General features: G+C 39.5%; 1 protein-coding gene across 1 annotated transcript in view; it reads right to left on the bottom strand.

Moving 5' to 3' along the window:
- The window catches only part of enah (ENAH actin regulator), a 70938-nt gene extending 55080 nt beyond the window's left edge, over nt 1–15858 (bottom strand). The window contains exon 1 of the mRNA XM_028440015.1: nt 15589–15858. Coding sequence (XP_028295816.1) covers nt 15589–15593 — 5 coding nt within the window. The 5' untranslated portion in view covers nt 15594–15858. The remainder of the gene's footprint in view (nt 1–15588) is intronic.
- Between the last annotated feature and the right edge of the window lie 6243 nt (nt 15859–22101).

The following is a 22101-nucleotide window of genomic DNA, read 5'->3' as shown; positions in this document are numbered from 1 at the left end:
AACGGTTTACAGACAGGTGGTGTGGTAACCCCTTGTTTTTCTTTTCATCTTTTTCTGAGAGCATCGTTTCTTTTTCTGACTTGTGGTTAAATTATGCTTTTTTTTGGCTCACATTATGGCTTTGCATATAAAACATCTGAACTGGGTACCATCCCAACTGTTGTCACTCCTCTATATACAATGATTCCTGAGGATGGGTACTTTCTGTAACATATATTTAGCTGACTGGCTCAAAGTAAATGTTGTGGGGTGCCTGCTGTTCCCTGCTTTATTATTTTTTTTCAGCATTTGGTAAGTATATCCAATCGAATACAGAGACATGCAGTCAGGGGAAGCAAAGCCCCACCTGTCACTATCAAAAGTTAAAAAAATTAATGATCAAATAAAATAAATATTTTTCTACTGATCTGTGCAATAAATGTACTTTCTGTATGATTCGAAAACATTTCAATCATTTTTTTAGAAGAAAATCACTGAATTTGCGATATTTTCTCTGCGGGAGGCAAGGTGAGGCAGCAACAAGTTGAGCCTCATCTCAGATTGTGCAATCCCTCACAAATTTGGTTGAGCATATGCCTTTTGCTTTCTAACCATTTAGCACCAATGTAGTGTTTGTAGACACATTTGTTATAAGTCCTCACTAGAATAGGTAATGTATTTCACGTGTTATATGACGTCACGGAGCGTGAGGCTAATAAGGCCAAGACCAAGGAATACTTTCATCCCTGGCAGTAATCTCCAGTGACGTGCAGTCAGGGAAGGCAAGGTAGGCAGTGCCTATCCAAGGGTGAATTGATTATTTGTTTTAATTATAATATAATTATAAATGATTTATTTTTCAATTTCCAATAGCCTACAGTACCTATGAGTTTGAAAGTGTCAGCATTTTGTGCTTTTCATAGCCCAAATGACTTAACATCACTATTTCCTGGTACGGCAGAAACGCTGCACAAGTGTCGCTCCGCTGTAAGGCAGGAGGAGGCCACACCTCCTCCCAAAAGCACATTGCTGTTCTGCCTCTACTCCCATAGCATGTTTTTATGTGTTGTTTTTATGTGTTTGCGCATGCATTTACGTAAAAAGGCAGCTCTTTCTCTGTTCTCTGGCTAGAAGTGGGATGACACTACAGGAAGGACGATGAGCTAGAGACGATAAAACAACTTTCTTTTGAGGAAAACTACAGCTTTTAAAAGATGGGAGACCAACACCTGAGCTACCAGACCTTCAGCAAAGGTACGGTCAGAAAATTGTTTGTATTTTCCACAGTCAAAGGAAGGATTGACTTTGTGGATGCGCCTCACTGAGGCTGTTCTGAGTTGTTGTTATTGTCATTTTCTCCGTCTTTCTGTGTTTCCAACACAAACAATGGACGCGCTGTCGTGTCATGAGATATATCTTGTTGGGAGAGTATGGAGGCTATATTAAATAATTATTTATGTTTCTTTATAATGGTGTTTTAAAATGTTCATTTTGTTAGATGGCTAAATGCTTTTTCATGTGGTCCTTGTTGGGTTTTTTTTCTTTCTTATTATGAATTTTATATTTTTGAGATTACTTTGTTGTAAATTGCGCTATACAAATAAAGTTGAATTGTATTGAATTGAATTAACACTTGCCAGCAGAAACATATGAAATTGTCATTTGTGTTGACATTGGTGGTCTCGATTTGCAACGCCCTGCCTACCCAACCCCAGTGCTCATGGCACATCACTGGTAAACTCTATTGAGACGGAGAGACTAAAAACTAAAAGAAGATAAGGACTTTTACAACAAAGTCACGGATATTTTTGTCCAGAAGTATAGGTGAATGGACTTAATTTACAAGTAAAGATAAGACCATGAATACACCGCAGTTTAATTTTTATAGAGAATGAATTTAAGAAATGCAATGGGAAATTAAGGAAACATTGAGGGTGCAGTGCAAATGCACTGTCTCTGAGGCGCTATGAATATAATGTTCTTCCATGGCCAAATATGTCTGTGTGTAATAGAGTTTCATTTCAATTCATTTATTTATTTAGCACACAGGTACAGTTTAGAACAATACGAGGAATTAGATTTGGTAGTTGCAGTGAAAGAAGACACATCAACACACCGGAGCAGCCATTTGAGGCGCCCACATATTTAGGTGAAAAAGGGATCAACAACAGGAGGAGAGGAGGGGTGAGGGGAAAAAAAACTGCCAGTTTGAAACTGATTTCCCTAAACAGAGAAAGCAGTGTGAAACCAGGAAAAAAAACACGCCTCCGCAAACAAATGTAAGCATGACACAGTCAAACAACTCGAGACAAGGCATGTGGGAAGGGTTGGGTGGGAGGTTGGCTGGGGGAGGGGGTCAGGTGGGAAGAACAGCAGGATTCCAGCCGTTTGGGGACATGGGCGCGCTGCCAATGGGCGCTGCAACCACGCCTCCATGCAGCTGCGGATGGGAGGTGGGGAAAGATGGCCAACGAGGCATTTGAAGTTGAAGACCTGTAGCTGCGTTACTGACAACCAGATGACGTGTGGAAAAGTTCAGCATCAACAGTTCCAGGTGGGAATGTAGGGAAGGAGCGGGGGGAGGGAGTGGGGGTAAGAGCCGCCGTCTGCAGAAACTTCCTGGTGTTGAGAGTTGAGACAACCTTGGCTGGCTGGGGAGCTGAAAGGGAAATAAGCAATGTGATTTGATACAGGCTCTGTCAATTTCCAATAGCCTTCTGCCCTGGGTCTCTCTGCTGTAATCCAATGAGTGGCCTAGTTTCCACTTCCAAGCCGGGTCTCCAACTTCTCCAAGTTGTTATCCATAACGCGTAGATGATCCAAAAGCAGCTTGCTTTTGATATCGATCAACACATGAGTCTGAGTGTTCAGAGCCCTGCTACATCCTTCAGAAATCACTGGCAGCTTTTCCAAAACAGTCGCCAGCGTAGTACCGACTTTTCGATAGATTAGGAAGCCACCAGCTCCGATCAGCAGCATGCCTACTATCATTATTCCAATCATGTAGATGTCCTCCACGTCTTCCATGGAAAGGATGGACAGACACACAACTCGCCACTTGTTCCAAGGGTCAAGTGTGTATCCAGCCGCAAACGTCCCGCTTGGACATGCGGGTTCACCACCCCCGGTTCTTTTCGTCGAAAAAATCTGATCGATAGCACTGAGAGATCAACTAATTAGTTTCATTTTTCTGGTTTTGGATGAGTTGCAGAGAGAGGCTCTTGTTAGGCTCACAAGACCAGACAAAGCAGCAGCTGGGAGAGAGATAAGAATGGAAGGGAGGGAGAAACAGAGAGTGCGACTGTCCTCGTCGAGAGAAGCAAGAAGATAATATAAGTGGAAAACTAATATATAAATAAAGTTTACAAATATTAATATCAAAAGACAAATAAAAATATCGAACAAAATATCAATTGAAGATAAAATAAAAATACAAGAAGTAATTTGGTGTAATGTAAGAGGATTCATGGATGATAAGATGTTTTTTTAACTGCCTTTTAAAGAGTGAGTAGAAGGATATGGATCTTATCGGAGGAGGTAAACTATTCTAGAGCAGAGGGCCTCTATAGGATATGTTGAATTGGTGATTTGATGTACAGGCAAAGGGTAGCTATAGAGAATAGTTATTGTCATTACTGTGTCTTGTACGGTATATTTGAAGTGAATGTGAAAAAAACTTTGAAAAGTGACAGAAACATGTTGCTTACGATAAATAAACTTGTGTCTGATAGATGTTGAATGTGTGAATTGGTAGAATCACATACTGGTAAAAAGCGGAGTTGACGTAGAAAATTAGTTTGAATGTGAAATTAATTTTAAAAACCTTTTCTGAATAATACGTACTTTCTTGAGATGGGGAGGTATTATACTGCCAAGACAGATAGTGCAATAATTTAGATAAGGAAATAAAAAGCTGTATAAAGTTAAATGACCAGAGGAACTACTAAAGGGCACACTTTTTGTAATATTCCAGTCATCTTTGCAGTTCTTTTGCAAATGAAGTCTGTGATTTGACCAACTCAGTTTTTCATCAACTAATATTCCCAAAAATGTAGTGGTACTGACTTGCAAAATTTATAACTTTGCTTGCCTCACCTCACCCCCCTCACCCTGGGAGACTCTTCAGTGAGCTATGTGGAGTACTTCTGCTTCCTGGGGACCATCATCACTCAGGACCTCAAGTGGCAGCTGAACATCAGCTCCCTTATCAAAAAAGCTCAGCAGAGGATGTACTTCCTGCAGCAGCTGAAGAAGTTCAGTCTGCCAACAAAGATGATGGTGAACTTCTACAGCTCTACCATCCAGTCCATCCTCTGCTCCTCCATCACCATCTGGTACACTGCAGCTACGGCCAAGGACAAGGCCAGACTGCAGCGTATCATCCACTCTGCAGAGAAGGTCATCGGCTGCAATCTGCCCTCCCTCCAGGACCTGTACGCCTCCAGGATTTTGAGGCGTGCAGGAAAGATCATGGCCGACTCCTCCCACCCCGGTCATAAACTGTTTCAATCTCTCCCTTCTGGAAGGAGGTTTCGGTCCATCAGGACCAGAACCTCCAGACACAAAAACAGCTTCTTTCCCTCTGCCACCATCCACATGAACACACCCCAAGTCACCCACTGAATATATATATATATATATATTTATCCTATTTATCCTTTATTCTCTATCTATCCTTTATTTATCCCTCATCCTTTATATTTATCATTATTATTATTATTGTTGTTGCTGGGTTGTTCTTTGTTTTTTTTATTTTTTTTGTTTGTTTGTTTTGTGCACCAACTACCAAGACAAACTCCTTGTACTGTCCTTAAAACTGTACATGGCCATTAAATTAAACATTTCTGATTCTGATACTGTTTAGGATAAGATTTGTTTATATTGCAAAAGATCATGAAGTTACATTTGTTATATTTATTAAGTTGAAACTAGGGATGTAACGATTAATCGTAAGGCAGTTAAAAATCGATTCATAGGTATCACGGTTCACATCGATGCTGTGAAAATCGAATCGCAGTACTTTTTTTAACCAGCAGTGTTGGCGGCGAGCAAAATCTGCTAATACTTTCTTTCTGGCCATCTTCTACTCTCAAACATATTCATAAATGATTCCTTACCCCTTTAGCACCAAAAGAATATCTGTAATATTACGTGAATATCTGTAAAAGTCACGTTTTTCTATTAGCTCTGTCTGCTAGCATAGCATCTCTTCTTCACTGCAAAATATCTGCATGCCAACTGACCACTGGGTTACCAGCGCCCTCTGCTGGTCCAAACAAATATCTGACCTAAATACAGTAAAATTACTTTTTTTTTTTAAGTCCAATTGTTAAGGCACAAAATACATTTTCAGTTGCACTTTTAAAAAGAAAAAGAACTATTATGCAGTTTTGTATTGTTTACCATAGAACCAGAATTTAAATAATAAGCTTCTTCTTCATTTGTATTATTTCTTTATTTATTTCATTCAAGATTTATTTGTTAGTTAAATTGCATTGTTTTGAATAGTTTATCAAGGGATTATTTTGACAATGAAAAATAGTATAGTATTTTCCCAAAAAAAATAAAGGAATATTTTTCAGTCATTTATATACAGTCCCATTTTGTAAAATAAATCGTGAGAGAATCGTATCGTGAACCCAGTATCGTGAATCGAATCGTATCGGGAGTTGAGTGAATCGTTACATCCCTAGTTGAAACCATTTAGAGATTGACGATAGCTCATCATTTGCACATTCAATCAAGTGATTAAAGTCATTGTGAGTTATTATAAGCGTAGCGTCATCAGCAAATAATATAGGAAAAAATGTTTGCAAGATGTGGGTAGATCATTTATATAAAATTAGAAACAATAAAGGGCCCAAGATAGAGCCCTGAGGGACCCCATGCAAAATTTGCAAATTTATGGAAGAATAACCATTCAGTGTTGTTCTCTATTAATTAAGTAATTAAATGCTACCCTGAACCAGGGTAGTATTCTCAACTCTATATCTATCTAATAAATCAAGGACCGTCTGTGTGTGTGTGTGTGTAGCAAATATCTCCCTAACGCAGTGTCTGTTCGACCTGAAAGTGTGTGCATCCATTATTTCTGACTTATATGGTGTTGCAAAAACGTTTATTTAAATTTTATTTAGCCTGGAGGGCACATTCTAACCTGGCAAGAGCCAGATTGATGTGTAGCCCTCCCTCTAACTTGAGTTCTCCATTTCAATCTAGGTCCGTGTCAGGCGAATCCTTTCGGAACCAGGGAGGGACATGAAGAAAATGCTTGAAGCTGATTGGGCAAAGCGCCTGTCCACCATGATTTGTTTTAGCCAATCACACGGCAGATACGCTGCTATGGCTACAACATATGTTTTCACCAAGGCTCCGCTGGTGAAAACAGTCTAAAACAGTCTTTGCAGTCCAAAAATGTACAAAGCGCCTCTCGCTGTTGCAATTTCAAAAAGGAAATGCAGGATTCTTCTAAAACTGAGTTTATAGCAGCTTCCATACGTTCATCCACCTGCATCGATATCTTTCTGTTTTGATTCAGAGCTATGCAAAAAGCGGTACCCCAGCTAGTTCCTTTCCCTGCAATTGCGCATGCGCCAGTTTTACTTCAATGCTTCTGCCTTCATCACACCCAGACAGGGAAGGAGCAGCACAAGATGGATTCTGGTGTTTGTGAACACCAGGAGAATCCATCTTGCAGGCAAGGTTAGGCACATTCATGTTTACCCAGAAGTGAAACCTATTCAGCTTTTAACCTCAGTGCACAGCTCTGCTCCGGTGCGTGCCAGAGCCAATCACAGTGGTAAGCTGAAGTCAAGTGTGCGGCCAGAGCCAATCGTTGAAGACCTGGAGTAGCACCGGATGTGCGCGCACACAGCCAAGCAGACACGGACCGCAGACACACGAGTGAGAGATAGAAAGAGCTGTTTCACAAGTTTTGAGTGGACTTCTCTTTTGACGAAACATACTTTTTGATTGTTCCGTATTTTTGGGGGGTGGGGTGTCTGAGCAGCTGGACTCACACTGATATACTAGCAAAGCTCTCAAGTCTCACACATTGGCCGTGCCCACGGAGGAGTAGCAAGTCACGCACGCACGCACGCAACACACACACACACACACACACACACACACACACACACACACACACACACACACACTATATCTTTGAAAGACAATAAATTGGAAAAGTGCCCTATGAACAGTGACACTATTTTAGTGCAACCTTTTGTAAATAGGTGTCAACATACTAATCTAAATGAATATGTACTCCAATAGTGCTTTCTGTAAACAAAAAAGGTTTTGTTACCAGTGACCCCATTAGAGTGCAATATTCCAGTGAACAAAAAATTGGTTCCTTCAACAAACAGTGACAAAAATTTCTGTGAAGACCTACCTGCACATTTCAGTGAAAAAAATATTGCGATATATCGCCGTATCGAGATATCATCACACTCCTACTGTACTCGTCTATTTAATTTAGAATTTTGGTGATATGAGATATAAAACACAACCAGTATTCAATGTACAAGCTGCCAAGTTAATGTTGAATAATGGGGACATATCTACCTATAAAAACAAGAAAGTTCTGTGTGCGTGTGTGTGTTTGTGGAGCAAAAATCTCCCCAAAGCAGTGTCTGTTCTGACTATGAAAGCAAAAAAGTTCTGTGTATGCGTGTGTGCATGTTTGTGGAGCGAATATCTCCCCGGCGCAGTGTCTGTTCGACCTGAAACTCTGTCAACGGCTTCCAAATACCATGTGTGTGCATCTGTTATTTTGGAGTAATTTGGTGTTGCAAAACATTCAAAACGTTCATTTTAATTTTAAAATTACGGCTCCCTCCCGGTATTGTGCGCAGTATTGACCGCAGTACTTCCAGTTCCGGGTCAGGTCAGCGGTTCATGACGTCACTGTGTCGTAGTTTGTTTGGGTTTAAAAAAGGTCAATAATAAAAACGTTTTTGTACTGCTAAAAGTTATTCAAGCTAATATTTCATGGTTATTTGTTTTGTTTTTGTCTCGTCTTAATCTAATATGAGCTTCTATCTGCATCCCGATTCTAAATCTCAAACATCAAATTGATCTCTCAACGCTATTGGTCAAATTCCTCAACAAGGAGGACGGGCAATGGGAGAGCCCGTATATCCTGAGGATGTGGAAAACGTTCACCAGATTGGAATTATGATAACAAATCTTCTGCTGATTTGAACTGGCATTTATCGCAAAATTCTTGGCAGCATTATTGGAAGCCACTAGTCATCAACGGAAGGGCCAAACTCTCAGAACTCTCAGATGGAATCCACTGTGGTGAACTTTTAAGGAGGAATGGAGAGTTTGTGTCAAAGGAAATGGCCACATTATTGAATATGAATGACCAGGAACAATAGGGGTGATAGTCAATGTTGTGACTAGCCCATCTGAAAACAACTTATCTTCATTCATTCGCCCCCCTGAGATAAACAGCCTGTTGTCAAGGTCTGTTTTTCTTCTCCACACTCTTCCATGGACGGTATGTTGATTGATTCAACACTCTGACTTTTCCCTCACTTTCCCATGAACACCTTTGATCTTAGTCAAGGTCATCTCTACGGCAATCCCATCCCACGTCATTGGCGTTGGAGAACTGTGAGAGACTGCAGCAGAGTCTCAGAAAACAGGCATACGCTCACATGATCACCCCCCCCACACAACCTGTTTTTTTTTTCACCATCTCCTCCAGCTCCAACCCTTCCTTCTTCCCTGCAGATGGTAGCAAGAGGCGAGGCCGTAAGGGCAGTGCCCCCTGTGGCTGATCTGCAAACTACCCATCCTAAAGACCCATCCCCCTGGTGCTAATGTGCAGTTGTATTGAAATGAATGTTGTGTTTGTTGGTTTTGGATATTTGCTGAGGAGTTTTTCCATGATTCCAAACTCTGCCCCTCTCTACAAGGGCCTAGTTTGGTTTTGTGTTTTTTACCTCTTCTTCTTACCCATTGTTCCATATTTCTCATCTCAGAAACGGAGCGCTGCCCTGCTGCTGGCTGCTCCACATTTCTCCCATTCCTGTCCCCCCATGTTATATTTGATTGTTTTTTCTTGTTTCTCGGTTGGGATGTAACTGAAACTGAATTTCCCCTCGGGGATTAATAAAGTCATTAATTTATACTACTGTGTAGTATAATCAATCAATAATCAATCGAAAAAGTCAGTGCCTCACTAGCCACAAACCTCACTGCACATCACTGTCCGAATACACTAAAGATTTTCTCCTGAAACGTCTGTGGCCTTCAAAAACCTGTAAAATGTAAAAAAAGAAAAGAAAAAAGAAAACATATCTATTCCTCTTCTACAAGAGACACATTTGGAGGGCAAAGCTGTGAAGAAATTGGGTAGGGCAGGTATCATACTCCTCTTTCGGTAGTGGTGTAGCTATTCTGATTGCTAAGAAGGTAGCATTTAGGTGTCTAGAATGTGCAAAGGATAGTCAGGGAAGATATATGTCATTATTAAAGGAATATTCTGAATACGTCCCACCCCCACACTTTTTGTCCAAATGTTTAACAAAACTTAAAGTCTCAGGACTCTGTGACAGGGGGAGACTTTAACTGCCACCTCAATCCATCCCTTGACAAGTGTCCACCAGGCTCTCACCCTCCTTCAAGACAAGCAAAGGTGCTCGCCTCTGCTTGACATGATATTGGTTTCACAAATGTGTGGAGGGGCAGGGACTGTGAGCAACAGCTGTCAGACAGTCCATCAAACACAATTCTGACTCTGATTGCTTCTTTTTGCTCAGTCGCGGTGCATTCTGGCAATCTGCCAAAGGGAGCAGCAAGAGGGACTCAATGAGCCTGTTTTTCTCCACACAAACTACTAGTTTGATGTAAAGCTGTCCTTACATAGTGACAGCTTTAGCAAATATGACAAAAAGTCACTTTTATAAGTGTTGCAGACTGCACCTTTAAATAACAAATTTATTTCCTTTTTTCTCTCTGAATTTAATGTTTGCTATTCTATTAATTCATTCTCTATGCACAATCCCTCTGTTCTATGGGAGACCTGCAAATCATATTCTCGTGGACTAGTTATAGCCTTTGCTGAATGTAAGGAACATCATAAAAGAACAAGCTTTTGGAGTCAAAATTGGCTGATTTGGAGAAAAAAACATGTTTCTTGTTCAAGCCCTAACTCTTGAAACACATTTCTACATGATTTTGCATCAATCTAATGCAAAAAAAATTAGGAGTTTTCATCTTAATTTCATTGGCAATCAATTATTCCACCAATTTATGTTATCAGTCAATATGCCATTAACTTTTTGAGCTTTTAACCTTGTTACAATGTTAATTCCTTATCAAAAACACCCCTGAAGTATTATTGGGATTCCTTCTTGCATCTCTGAGAAATCCTCAATAATCCTGCTCTCTGAGCTGCTTCTTTGCCCTCTTCTGAAAAATGAGAGGTTCAAATGCTAGTGATGTCACTAGCATTCTGAACCGTCCCCTCCAGGAAGTGCAGCGCCTCCACAGTGAACATACATACTCATTCTCTCTGGTGCTAGAGGCATGCGAGCAGCCAAAGAACATCTGTTTGGATGGTCATTGTCTATTCTTATCCAGTCTGCACAGGGAAAATAAACAGTCTGTTTTTGTAACAAAAGATAACGTCTGGCAACCAAAACTGCGTGTTCAACTGCGAAAGTCCTCAGAATTTTTTCAAACTTCCTAAAGAGGAGGCGACGATCCGAGAAACCGTACGTCTCAACCACCGGGTTGAAAGAAAATGTCATATTTCTTAATAAATTAGTATTTTATTTTTCAAAAATGTAAAATATTACCCATATGTGTCTGTAGTTGATTTTGGAAGGTCTTAATATAGCATGATATAGGACTGCAATTGACTGGCACCCAGTGGGGTGTACTCCTGCCAAGTGCCTGATGAGAGCTGGAGATAAGCACCAGCAGAGCCCCGTGACCCTGCAAAGGACCAAGTGGGTCAGAAAATGGATGGATGGATGATAGTTGAAGATATACAAAGTCTTATGCATTTCCTAATTGTCCTGCAAGTTCTTCTTGTTCTTCTGAGGAAATCTCACTTCCCACGAGTAAACAATCACCAAAGGTCCAGTCCCATTTCATTTGCCTTTATTTAGTCAGGAGAACCACATTGAGATTAATAATCTCTTTTACAAGTCTGTACTCCTGGCCCATCCTAGTTTGCCCCAGCTGCAATAGTCCTAAAGGTGGCACTACAGAAAGCTTCTAAAGTTCACAATCTAAAACATTTACTACAAATTATACAAAATATGTGGTACAGATTTGCAACTTTCAGTATATTGTAGCCCCAATACTGAAAAAACTTTTGTTCACTCAAACGTATTACTAATCTCCCACAATTTTTACTCAATTTATGCCAAACTTGCTACAGCTCATCTTCAGACTGTCCTACACAAACCAAACTGATTTTGCTCTCATGCTTACAATTGGAGACAATGCAAAAATGGCATCAGTTTTTCACTTATGGAGCCAAAAAAAAAATCATTGTTAAAAACAACCAACCATGGTGTCTTGGCGCATGGTTGGTTTATTACTTTATTACTGAATTTTTGACAGCTATTTTTGACACAAACAGCTTCTGTCTTGAACACAGGTGACTGGCTTAGTCAATTAGTGAAGCTAGAGTTAACGTTTCCATGTGCTAATTAGCTCAGTGACAAGAGAATGTTCCATCATGAAATAGTTGTGGATTAATAATTTGTTTGACTTATTGATTTATTGATATTATTTAGAAATAAATAAACATAATAAATCTAACTCCTCTTCTCAGATTGGCTGGTTATGACGTAGTTGAAATTGAATTTACGGTGGCTTGTGAATTCCTGATGAGGAAGATGAGTGACACCCCAGTTCCCCAAAAAGAAATGGACAATCTCCAATGTCCTCAGCACATTTGACATTGCATTTCAGCTTACTGCCTTGCTCTAACATGAGGAGCATCAACAGCCACCTGTAAAAACTAATTTTCAACACTTAAAAACATGTTCTTGGAGCATTGGTGAAGTATGCTGCCCAAACGAAAGGCCCAGCTGATTCAGCTTGCGTTTGCATAGAAACGCCATCTCCTTACTTAAACAGGATGAACTGGAGAGAAGATGCCATAGCCGCCGCCTCTACTTAAAGGAAGTTCAAATTGTGTGTGTGTGTGTGTGTGTGTGTGTGTGTGTGGGTGTGGGGACTGGCATCATTTCAGGGGTCTCCTGGATAAACTGCAACATATATCATAGTATAACATGTTTTCTTTGTTTTTTTAAAGCCAATTGTTTAAAAAATATGTAAGTGCACGCCTACTTGGTGGCAATTATCATATCAGTGTGCCTCTGTATATATCCAAGCCCAAGTATGGAATTGTGTCAGTGATGCTCAAAAAAAAAAAAATTAGACTAATGATAAATGTGCCCACCCATGCTTTTTACATGCCCCCCTAAAAACCGAGGTCTGGTGACAACCATCACTCCGTATCCAGACTGTAAAATTAATTCACCTTAAATAAGCTTCTTTAGTTTCCATGCGATTGATCCCGTCTGTTCTCACTCCCTCTGAGAGTGGGCAGACCCTGCGCAGTCAACAAGGGGATTTGCGAGGATGCAAAGTGGTCCGTTCTTCCAGAGTATGTATAAACTGTTGCTTCTCCACATCGGTCTTCTTTTTTCCACTTGCTTTGCTGTGTAACTGTTGTGCCGCGATGGGGACTTCTGCTGGAACGTCCGCCATTGTACTTTTACTATCAATGGTACTTGAACACGCCTGACTTCTGTCAAGCAGCCATGTGACTGAAATAACGCTCCTGGATTTCTAACTTCATTTATAGGCCCAGGAGAAAGAGCAGAGATTCACTGTCCACTCAGAACACTTTAGACTTCATCATTCACCGAATTACTTAATTCTATTAAGTTGTACAAAAGTTGTATTTTTAAGTTATGCTTACTTATAAGCAAATATAGTTCCATTTACTCCAAAAGTATTCGTTAAAGTAACTCAAAAAAGGACGTTACACCAACTTGACATAATTAAGTTAGTAGAACTTTTTCTATAATTTGAATATAAACTACTTAATCTATTTAATTACTTTGAATGTTTAGGTTTACGTACATTAATCATGTTTTAATACAATCATTATGTACCGGTGATACATTAGAGATGCTGTGAGTTCGGGGCCTGGGGATACCAACTCGCTTAGGGCCCCAATTTGGTCAGGAGCGGCTCTGAGCACACAGCTCATCGCCTGTACATGGTTTAAGAAATAGACTCTTGCTACAAACAAGTCAAACTGCTTTAATATTTAAGTTGGGGTTTCTTTTATTTTCCTGTAAGCCTTGTTTTGAGGAATTTAAGTTTAGTAGTTTTTAAGGGTTTTAAGGCTGTATTCACATCTGCGACTTGTTTATTTTGTGCAATTTAGAGGCTAAATGGATACAATTGTTGTACATTTAATTTGGGTTGTTTGTATTCACAGTGCAACAGCCTGTAGTTCTACAAAGTTGTAAACAAACGCCATGTGCAAATCACCACCATCTGATAGGTCAGAAATCCCGGAAGGAAAAACACAGTGTAAAAAAGCAAATAAAAGCAACTATGGAGTACAAACTGCATGTGTCTTGTGTTTGTTCACTTCTAAGTTTTGTCAGTAGGTTTGAGCAAGATTAACTAGCCCAGGGGTCTGCAACCTACGGCTCTGGAGCCTCATATGGCTCCCTATAGCTTTCAAAAATATTGAAATAGAAAATTATTTTCTTACAGAGGGTATTAATGATGAATGATTTTGACACCAAATAAAATCACGATATAACTATTTGTCAAACTAAAAATCAACCACATTGTGCAATGACTCAGCCACGTTCCTACTTCACCTCCTGAAACATCTACAGACCTTTAACTTTCCTTGCGCCTGTGGTTAACTTTAAGTTTTAAATCCCTGGTAAGATAACTAAATCAACTAAAAGACTATTCTAGAAGTAAATATACATTTCAATTGTGTGGAGACCAAGTCATTTAACTGCCAACATGCCGGCTAAATATGCATGCTTGATATGTCAAGAAATTAGCAATTAGCATGTCTTGACTGACATGTCATTTTTTTTGTAGCCCTTCAAATACATTATCTAAAAAATATTCTTTACATCACATTATCCTATATAATTTTAACTGTATATAATTTTATACACTAAGTTGTCTACATTTTTTTTTTTGGCTCCAGTTGAACTTAAATCGAGGTGAGATGGGGCAAAATGGCTCTTTTGAGAGTAAAGGTTGCAGACCCCTGAACTAGCCCCTCTCCTTCCTCGTGGTTCCTCACAGATGAGTCTCATCTTCCTTCCTCAAGTAGCTCCCTCACTCATAGGAGTGCTGCTTGTTCTTCCTGCTCATCCTTCTGATGTCTGCTCCATCATTTAGATTTGGTTTTAAGTATAGTCAAGCCTTTAGAGTCATTATTTCCTGTTTCTTTTGTACTTTGTATTTTGGAATATCTGTGTTTCACAGTAAAAGGCTTTTTGTTTGAGATCATTGATGTCCTCGTTCCTCTGCACGTGGGTCCAAGATTTGGTCAAATAGCCGTTGGATAGTCCTTAACCACTTAATAGTTGTTGCCTAACGGAGAAAGTCCTTAACCCTAACTGGCACTGCTCCACCAGTGGTATAGTGCCCATCCCTGCTCTTCAGCGATGGGTTAAAAGCAGATAACTACAGTAATTTTGTGTACGTACTTTCATGAAAATGAAGGCTGATAAAGTGATTATTATTATTAAGTAAACAATTTACAACATGAAGTAATGCTAACAGAAGTTGACTTTCTTTACTTAATGTAAAATTTTAAGGCATTTTTAAGATGAAACAATATGGTATACTAGATTTTAAATGCACCAGATGCAGATACAATTTAATAAATAAAAACAAAAACAAATGTCCTGCTTGTCAACTTTAAAAACTTTATCAAGTGCAACAAAAGCACTTCATAAAGTGTTTGGACATGTGGTCTCTTCATCCTTGTCTTTTCCCTCCCCCGCTTGTGTGTATGAGCGTGTTTGATGCATTCATTGTACCTAGTCAAACTAAGGACAAAAACAAAGGACTTTTTACCTAAAGGTAGGGCAAAAGTTTGAACTGTTAATGTTATATTCCAGTAAAGGTAGAAAAGTTAATTTCATATATAAATAAATTATTTAAGTTCTCCAAACTGTTGGAATTGCACTTTATTCAACAAGAAAAGTTCATTTCCAAGGAAGAGAAAGGTAAAAAGGCATCAGCTTGGCATTTTAATGTTGTGCAATTATAGTTAATTTTAAGTATTTGAGTTGTATTCTTCGTGTTTGGTTTGTTTTAACAAATAGGATGACTTGTTTGTTTGGGGGGGGTTGTTTTTTGTATCTATGTTTATTCATTTATTTCATCAGAAGTGACACACAATAACCCCAACACCCAACACTGACACATTAACATTGACACAACACTGGCACACAACACTAATTTACATCAACACCACCACGGACACACATGAACCCAAACACTGGCACACATGAACTGCACTGTCACACACCAACACCAACATTATCACTGGCACACAGCAACACCTCTTACCTCATGGTGAAGCTGCCGTCAGGCCGAATGGCAGCAGATGCAGACGAAGTTCTCCGTGCTGTTAACAGTCAAAGCACACAGACGAGGACAGACGTGGAGCTTAGCTGTGTAGTTTCCAGTCTACCTCGTGAAAGTACAGAAAAAATAAACTAAAAACACGTTTTTGAAAGACGTGAGCTACTACATGGCGGTGACGGTGTGCAGAAGATCCAGCATGATGGAGCTGGGCATAGAGCCGGGCTCTGTGCGCACTCGGCCGGCTGTGATGCGGCGCTGAGCCGCACGGATATCAACGTGCTGCGGCAACATGTGCTGCGTTTACGGACACACTGAAAACTAACGGTCCAACCACAAACCGGAATAGAAAATCACTCTAGAGTTTGTACATTAAAACGCATGCATTACTAATCATGGAAGAAGAATATGTTCAGTTCAAATGAAGATTATGGGGGTACGTTTTTGCGAGCAAAACATATTGAATTTCTGTAATTGTATGTCAGTGTACTGTCCTTCTTATCATAGTGATAACGCGCAGTGCATTGATTAGGAAGCAGTGATAATTCCTACTCTACTGCTACAGCTCTTGTAACGTGGATTTCGTTGATAAAGATTTTTTGTGGACTGTTTTAATGTCATTGTGGTTAGTGTGTGTTAGACATGTCGTATGGTACGTAAATGCAGCATTTGACGCAACTTGCCTCAGATGGTTCTGCAGGGGTTGCCCTGACAACAGAGTTGGCTATGTTGCTGTTTTGTTGGTTGCTTAGCCAAGACATGCTGAAAGGAAAGTATAGACATGAATGGCCTGACACAAAATCTGCAATCTGTTCAACACATGTGCAGTAATGAAAATTACCGGTGCTACGTGGAGATCAAATGACGTTTGAGATTTCTATTCGAGGATTTTAGGACAATGTAATTGAGAAAACACTATTGACCAAAAGTAAACTATATTTCGAGGCTTTAAAAATCATTTTATATTTTAATAGCACTGTAATATAGAAATGTAATCATCTTCACTACCAAGGTCTGATGGTGCATATTCCACTTTAATTGTTCTAGCCAATAGCAACAATATTATATTCAAAATGATTACCTCTGCCAAGAAGGTTATGGAATAGAAATGACTTCCAAGTAGTCGGGGAGCCAAAGTCTCAAAAATGACCTGCCATACTTTGTATTTGTGTTTTTTCTGTTAACTTTGAGCCTAAGGACCAAAAATCGGAGGGTCTGCACTGCTGAAAATATTGCAAAAAAAGTGTATACACCCTGTATTTTTATCAGAAAAATGTGAAAAACGATTTTTTTCCCCCTAAAATCCTCAGTGGGTTGGGTAGGCTGTCAATAAATGCATTCCAGATACACAGAACACATGTGCTGACAACATACACTGAAAAAATAACTCTTAAAACACAATTCTACATGATTTTGGATCAATTTAATGCAAAAAAAATTGGCGTTTACATCTTAATTTCATTAGCAATCAATTATTCCACCAATTTATGTCATCAGTCAATATATTTAATTACCAATTGGTGATCAACAGAACACCCCCCCCCCACACACACACACACACACACAGACACACACAGAGAGACACACACACATGGCCCACTTAAGTGTTCCTGTCTTCAAGTTCAATCCTTGAATATCTGTTTGGGTCCCCGGTGCAGAGACATGCGCAGCATCCTCGGGAACACAGGGACACATGCTTTTCTTACAACGGCAGTATTTGCTGTGCTTGAGTTCTGAATAATGTGTAATAGGAAGGCATCTTCAGTTGGTGGAAGACAACACATGTCTCCTTTGATTCTCACAAAGAGATGGGCTCGCAGTGCATCCAGAGTACTACCTCTTCTGTACAGATAGCTCACTATGTCACATCCGGTAAATATGTAGGTCCTGAGGAAAAGGGATGTAAAATCTGAAGCTGCAACATCATACTTCTCTGCCAGAGCTTCTGTGATGGCATGAACAGGAAGGAAGATATCCATCCTCTTCACCAACAGCTCCTGCAGCCCATCCGTTTGTGATGTAGTACATGCACATGATAATCACATCTGTGTCAGTCGCAACCACTACAGCCCGTTTTTGGTGCAGAATTTGCACTGAGTATGCAATGTGATCCTTGTATTTGCCTCCTCATGTTTCTCACAGGAAAGTTCTGGAAGCTCAACCTGACAATCCACTGACAAGAGGACAGTGCAACCAGGATCACAAAAGATTCCACCAATAATAAGTGTAAATTCTGCAGGATGTGACTAGTTCTTAGCTGCCCATGCTCCTCCCATGTAGTTCAACAGATTTGTGTTATTCAGTGGATTGTGAAAGGAGCCTTTCCATTCAGGTATAGGTAGAGAATAATGTGGCTTGTACTCCTTCATGTAGCTGGGGCAGGTCTTCGTCCTCTTTTCTCATTACTCACCTTTCAGACTCTCTGCAGGGGAGACATCATATTGATCACCAACAAAGTGGATGCAGTCACACTTCTCTGGGAGGATTCCAAGGAGCTGCCTCAGGTATCTTTCTTGCAGTTCATGGAAGGTGCTGCTCCTAAGATGTTGGTAACGTTGAATGAACGCCATGGCATCTACTACCATTACAACAGGCTTGTCAGAAGGTGGTAGTTTGTTCACTTCCCCCTGTTATGGCAATTATTATATCAATCATTATATCATCAAATGTGCCTTCATGTGTACAATTTGTCATGTGTTTATACACAATGACTGCATTATATTTGAACAGAGACGTTCTCCTTTGTCAAGACATGTTAGATTAGATTACCCACAGTACAGACAGATTGTGCTGTATTCTAGTGTTGTGTTCAAGACCACACTATCCGAGACCAAGACTTGCCCGAGACCAGAATGCCCCGAGACCAAGACAAGACCAAGACTTTCAGGAGCCGAGACCGAGTCAAGACCAAGACCGAGACAAGCCGAGACCGAGACCAAGACCAAGACCGTAAACATTTTTTTTTTCCAATTTAAAAAAATCTATGAATAAATAAAATTATGGCAAGGTTCAACAGTTAAATAACATTCTCTCTTTAATTTTAGTTTATTTTAAATACATTTGATGGACAAAAAAGGTGCCTGCAAAAAATTAACTAAAATATTAAAACCATTACTGCTACTGATAAATTCACAATTATTCTACATATTTGAAAACAATATTTTTATGTCAGCTGAATGTACAGCAAGTGTTTAAAAGTATTTCTGCCAAGAAATAATGATTCTTGATTCTGATTCTTTGAGTTTTGCAGGTCAACAGGTCACAGAGTTCACAAGATAATTTTTTAGTTTGAAAAAGCCTTTACACAGGCCATTTTTATTAATTCACTTAGTTGATATAGTTTAATTTGGTTGCTGTAATGTAACTAGGATATTCAATTAACAAAGGTTTCCAACTGTAACTGTAAAAGTGAAACTTTCTGAAATAAAACTACAAACAAGTTGTCATCAGTGTAAAAAACAAAGAGCTACAGGTAGATGTGAAACTAAATAAAACAAACTCAAACCCTGGAACAGTCATGTGACAAATTAATCAATAGTTCTTGTTGATAATTATTATTATTCTGGATACAGTGGAAACAGAAACTATAAAAAATAACTATATTGTGAACCTGTTTATATTGTGGGGAACATATTATATACATAAATGTAATTGGAGTCTAAAGACACACAAAAAAACACCACTTTAAAAAGAAAATAGACTCATATAAGACCTCTTTACAGTTATTTGGCTCATTCTGTGCTAGTGCAACTCTGCGGCGATGACGCGCTGGTGACGACATAAACCAAGATGGCGGCGGCCCGGACTACAGCCGACATTATGTAATAAAGCCTTAAAAGACATGGATTTAATGAAAAGAGTGGATGGACAGAGGCATAAACATGTGGACTTTCACACGGACACACACGGACTTATTAAACACACACAAACTTATTAAACACACACAGACCTCAGTACACACGGTAAACGGAACAGGCTTCACCGTTCGGCTGGCACTAGGACCCAGAAGCAGAGTAAGTGCGTCCCCTATCCAGCCTTCACAGGCTGTAATATCATCAGTTTATCATTTTACCTGTTATTAGAGCTACTGTCTTTACCAGGGAGATAATATTTATTACTGGTTATTGTTTTCTGGAGTTTTACTGGGATTTTTACCGGTTATTAGTTCATATCTCCCTTGCGCTCCGCGGTCCAAACTGACACCGTAGTCACACACGTATGAGTGTGTCACTCAGTCACATTAAGGAAGGTTGTGGTCATTATACGAGGTGGATTAAAGAATGAATAAAAGATTGTTTTATCCCATTCTTCTCCGTGTTATTATCACATTATAAAAAAGTTTAAAAATAGCAGGAATTAGTGCTGGTCTCGAACGGTCTTGACGGAAAATCCCGAGTCCGAGACAAGACCGAGTCAAAACGCTTCAGAGTCCGAGACAAGACCAAGACCTTTAAAATTTGGTCTCGAGACCAAGACCGCTCTTGACCACCACAACACTACTGTATTCACAGTGCCAGCAACAAACAGTCTCTGCTGAAGGTCTCATACCAAAGCTCTGATAAACAAAGCTCTGTAACAGTGCCTAAGATGTGATTCTTGTTTTATGCCATTCACAGGGTTTAGATGGCCGACTCACATTCTTTCACCTACGCACACAGATAAGCTGCATCTGATTAAGGCCGAACTCACACACACACACACACACACACACACACACACACCAATTGAGGCACACACATTATCAAGACAGATATCATTGCTTCAACGTCTCCACTGTTGGTGGCATCTGACCCCTCCTTTTCCTCTCCTCAGGGTGGGACTTTTCTCTATCTGTATAAAGTTTAAGCTGTGGCACTTTCCAGTTAGTTGCTGGCCGCCTTTCCTTCCTACAGGATGCAAGACCTTTTTTGTACTCTTTTTCATTTAGTTTATAATATATCCTTTTTTATAAAATCATCATGCTTTGACAGGACTTCATCATTCAACCAGAGCACAAATCATGTCTCCAAATGAGGGCAACTGCAAATTTGCCATGACACCCCCATAAGCTGCCAAGGGCTGTTTTGATTGCAACCAGGTTGTCTGCCTTGTTTCCTTTATGCATTGCGTAACCTTGGTCAAGGGATGGATCTGGCTCAAACAAAGAGGCTGGGCAACTTGTCCATTCATGGCCAAACGCTTCCACCTTACTGTCTTCTTCTAAGTCCTTAACAAAGTACAGGTTCCGCACAACTGCATTCTCCACCTCATAGACCTTTTTATTTATTTATTATTTTATTTATTATTTATTCTTGTCCTTGTGGCATTTGGTGTCATCTGCATCCAGGTGTGCTATAGCCATTGTCAGCTGAGGGATTTTTATCATTTTTTTCTATGGAATGAGTATACAGTTTGTTTAAAAGAATGACATATTGACTGATGCCATAACGTGATGGAATAGTTGATTGCCAATGAAGTAAATAGTAAAAAGTGAGAAAACACCTAATTCGTTTTGCATTAAATTGATGCAAAATCATGTAGAAATGTGTTTTAAGAGTTATTTTTTAAGTGGATGTTTTTCACAATATTTCCAGCCGAGCAGGACCTCCAATTATTGGTCTAATAAAACACTAATAAAAAGTATGGCAGACCATGTCAGGTTCAACCCAATTTGACAGACTTGACAGCTGAAATGCAACAAATACTGAAGCTTGGTTGGTGCAGTGGGACGGGTCGCAGTGGGCACTGAAAAATAAAATCCAATACTTGATAGATATGGTCAGAGATGTATGTTCCTGCAAACTCAATGCATAATTTTAGCCATAGTCTTTCATAAATATAAAGCAGCAAAAGCAATGGCTACACACACAAGGCATTTATATTCAATCATTATTTAGATAAAAAACATTTAATTGTTCCATGTATGTTACATTTGTAACTTCTAGTATAATTTAAACTAAATACATAGCAGTGAAATATAGCCTATGTAGTTATTTTAGATATAAACATCAGTCTCATGTTACTTTTATATAGCCCAGTTCTGCGAACAAGGTTCAAGGTTATTTTATTTTGTCTTTTTAGGTAAAGACCACATAAATACAATACAGTATAATACAAAATGTGCACCCAAACAAATAAAAAAACAACAAACACCCAAATCACATCTGTCAGCCAGAACTGGCCCACAGCAATAAAGGAGGATATAGAAATCGAGGAAGGAATGATGGAACAGCAGGGTTAAGGAATAAACGGGAGTTTGAGGGAAGCAGAGGTGAGGAGAGAGAAAGGATAGTAAGGAGAAAGAAGGAGGAAACTCGATTCAAGAAAATATTGAGATTAGAATCAAAAGAGAACGAGAAGATGTTGAGTAGTAATCCTTTAAAGTTGACGAGAGAGTTAAAGAATAAGGTGGCAGAGATTGAGATGGCGAGGTTTGTGAGGAATGAGGGTTTGCTGATTATTTGTAAAACAAAAGAACAAAGAGACAAAGCAATGAAAATGGGGAGTTTGTGTAGGAGG

The sequence above is a fragment of the Gouania willdenowi genome, chromosome 24 (genome assembly GCF_900634775.1).
Source record: "Gouania willdenowi chromosome 24, fGouWil2.1, whole genome shotgun sequence".
Lineage (NCBI taxonomy): Eukaryota > Metazoa > Chordata > Actinopteri > Blenniiformes > Gobiesocidae > Gouania > Gouania willdenowi.
The sequence above is the reverse complement of the archived record's forward strand: the minus strand, read 5'-3'. Positions and strand labels throughout refer to the sequence as shown.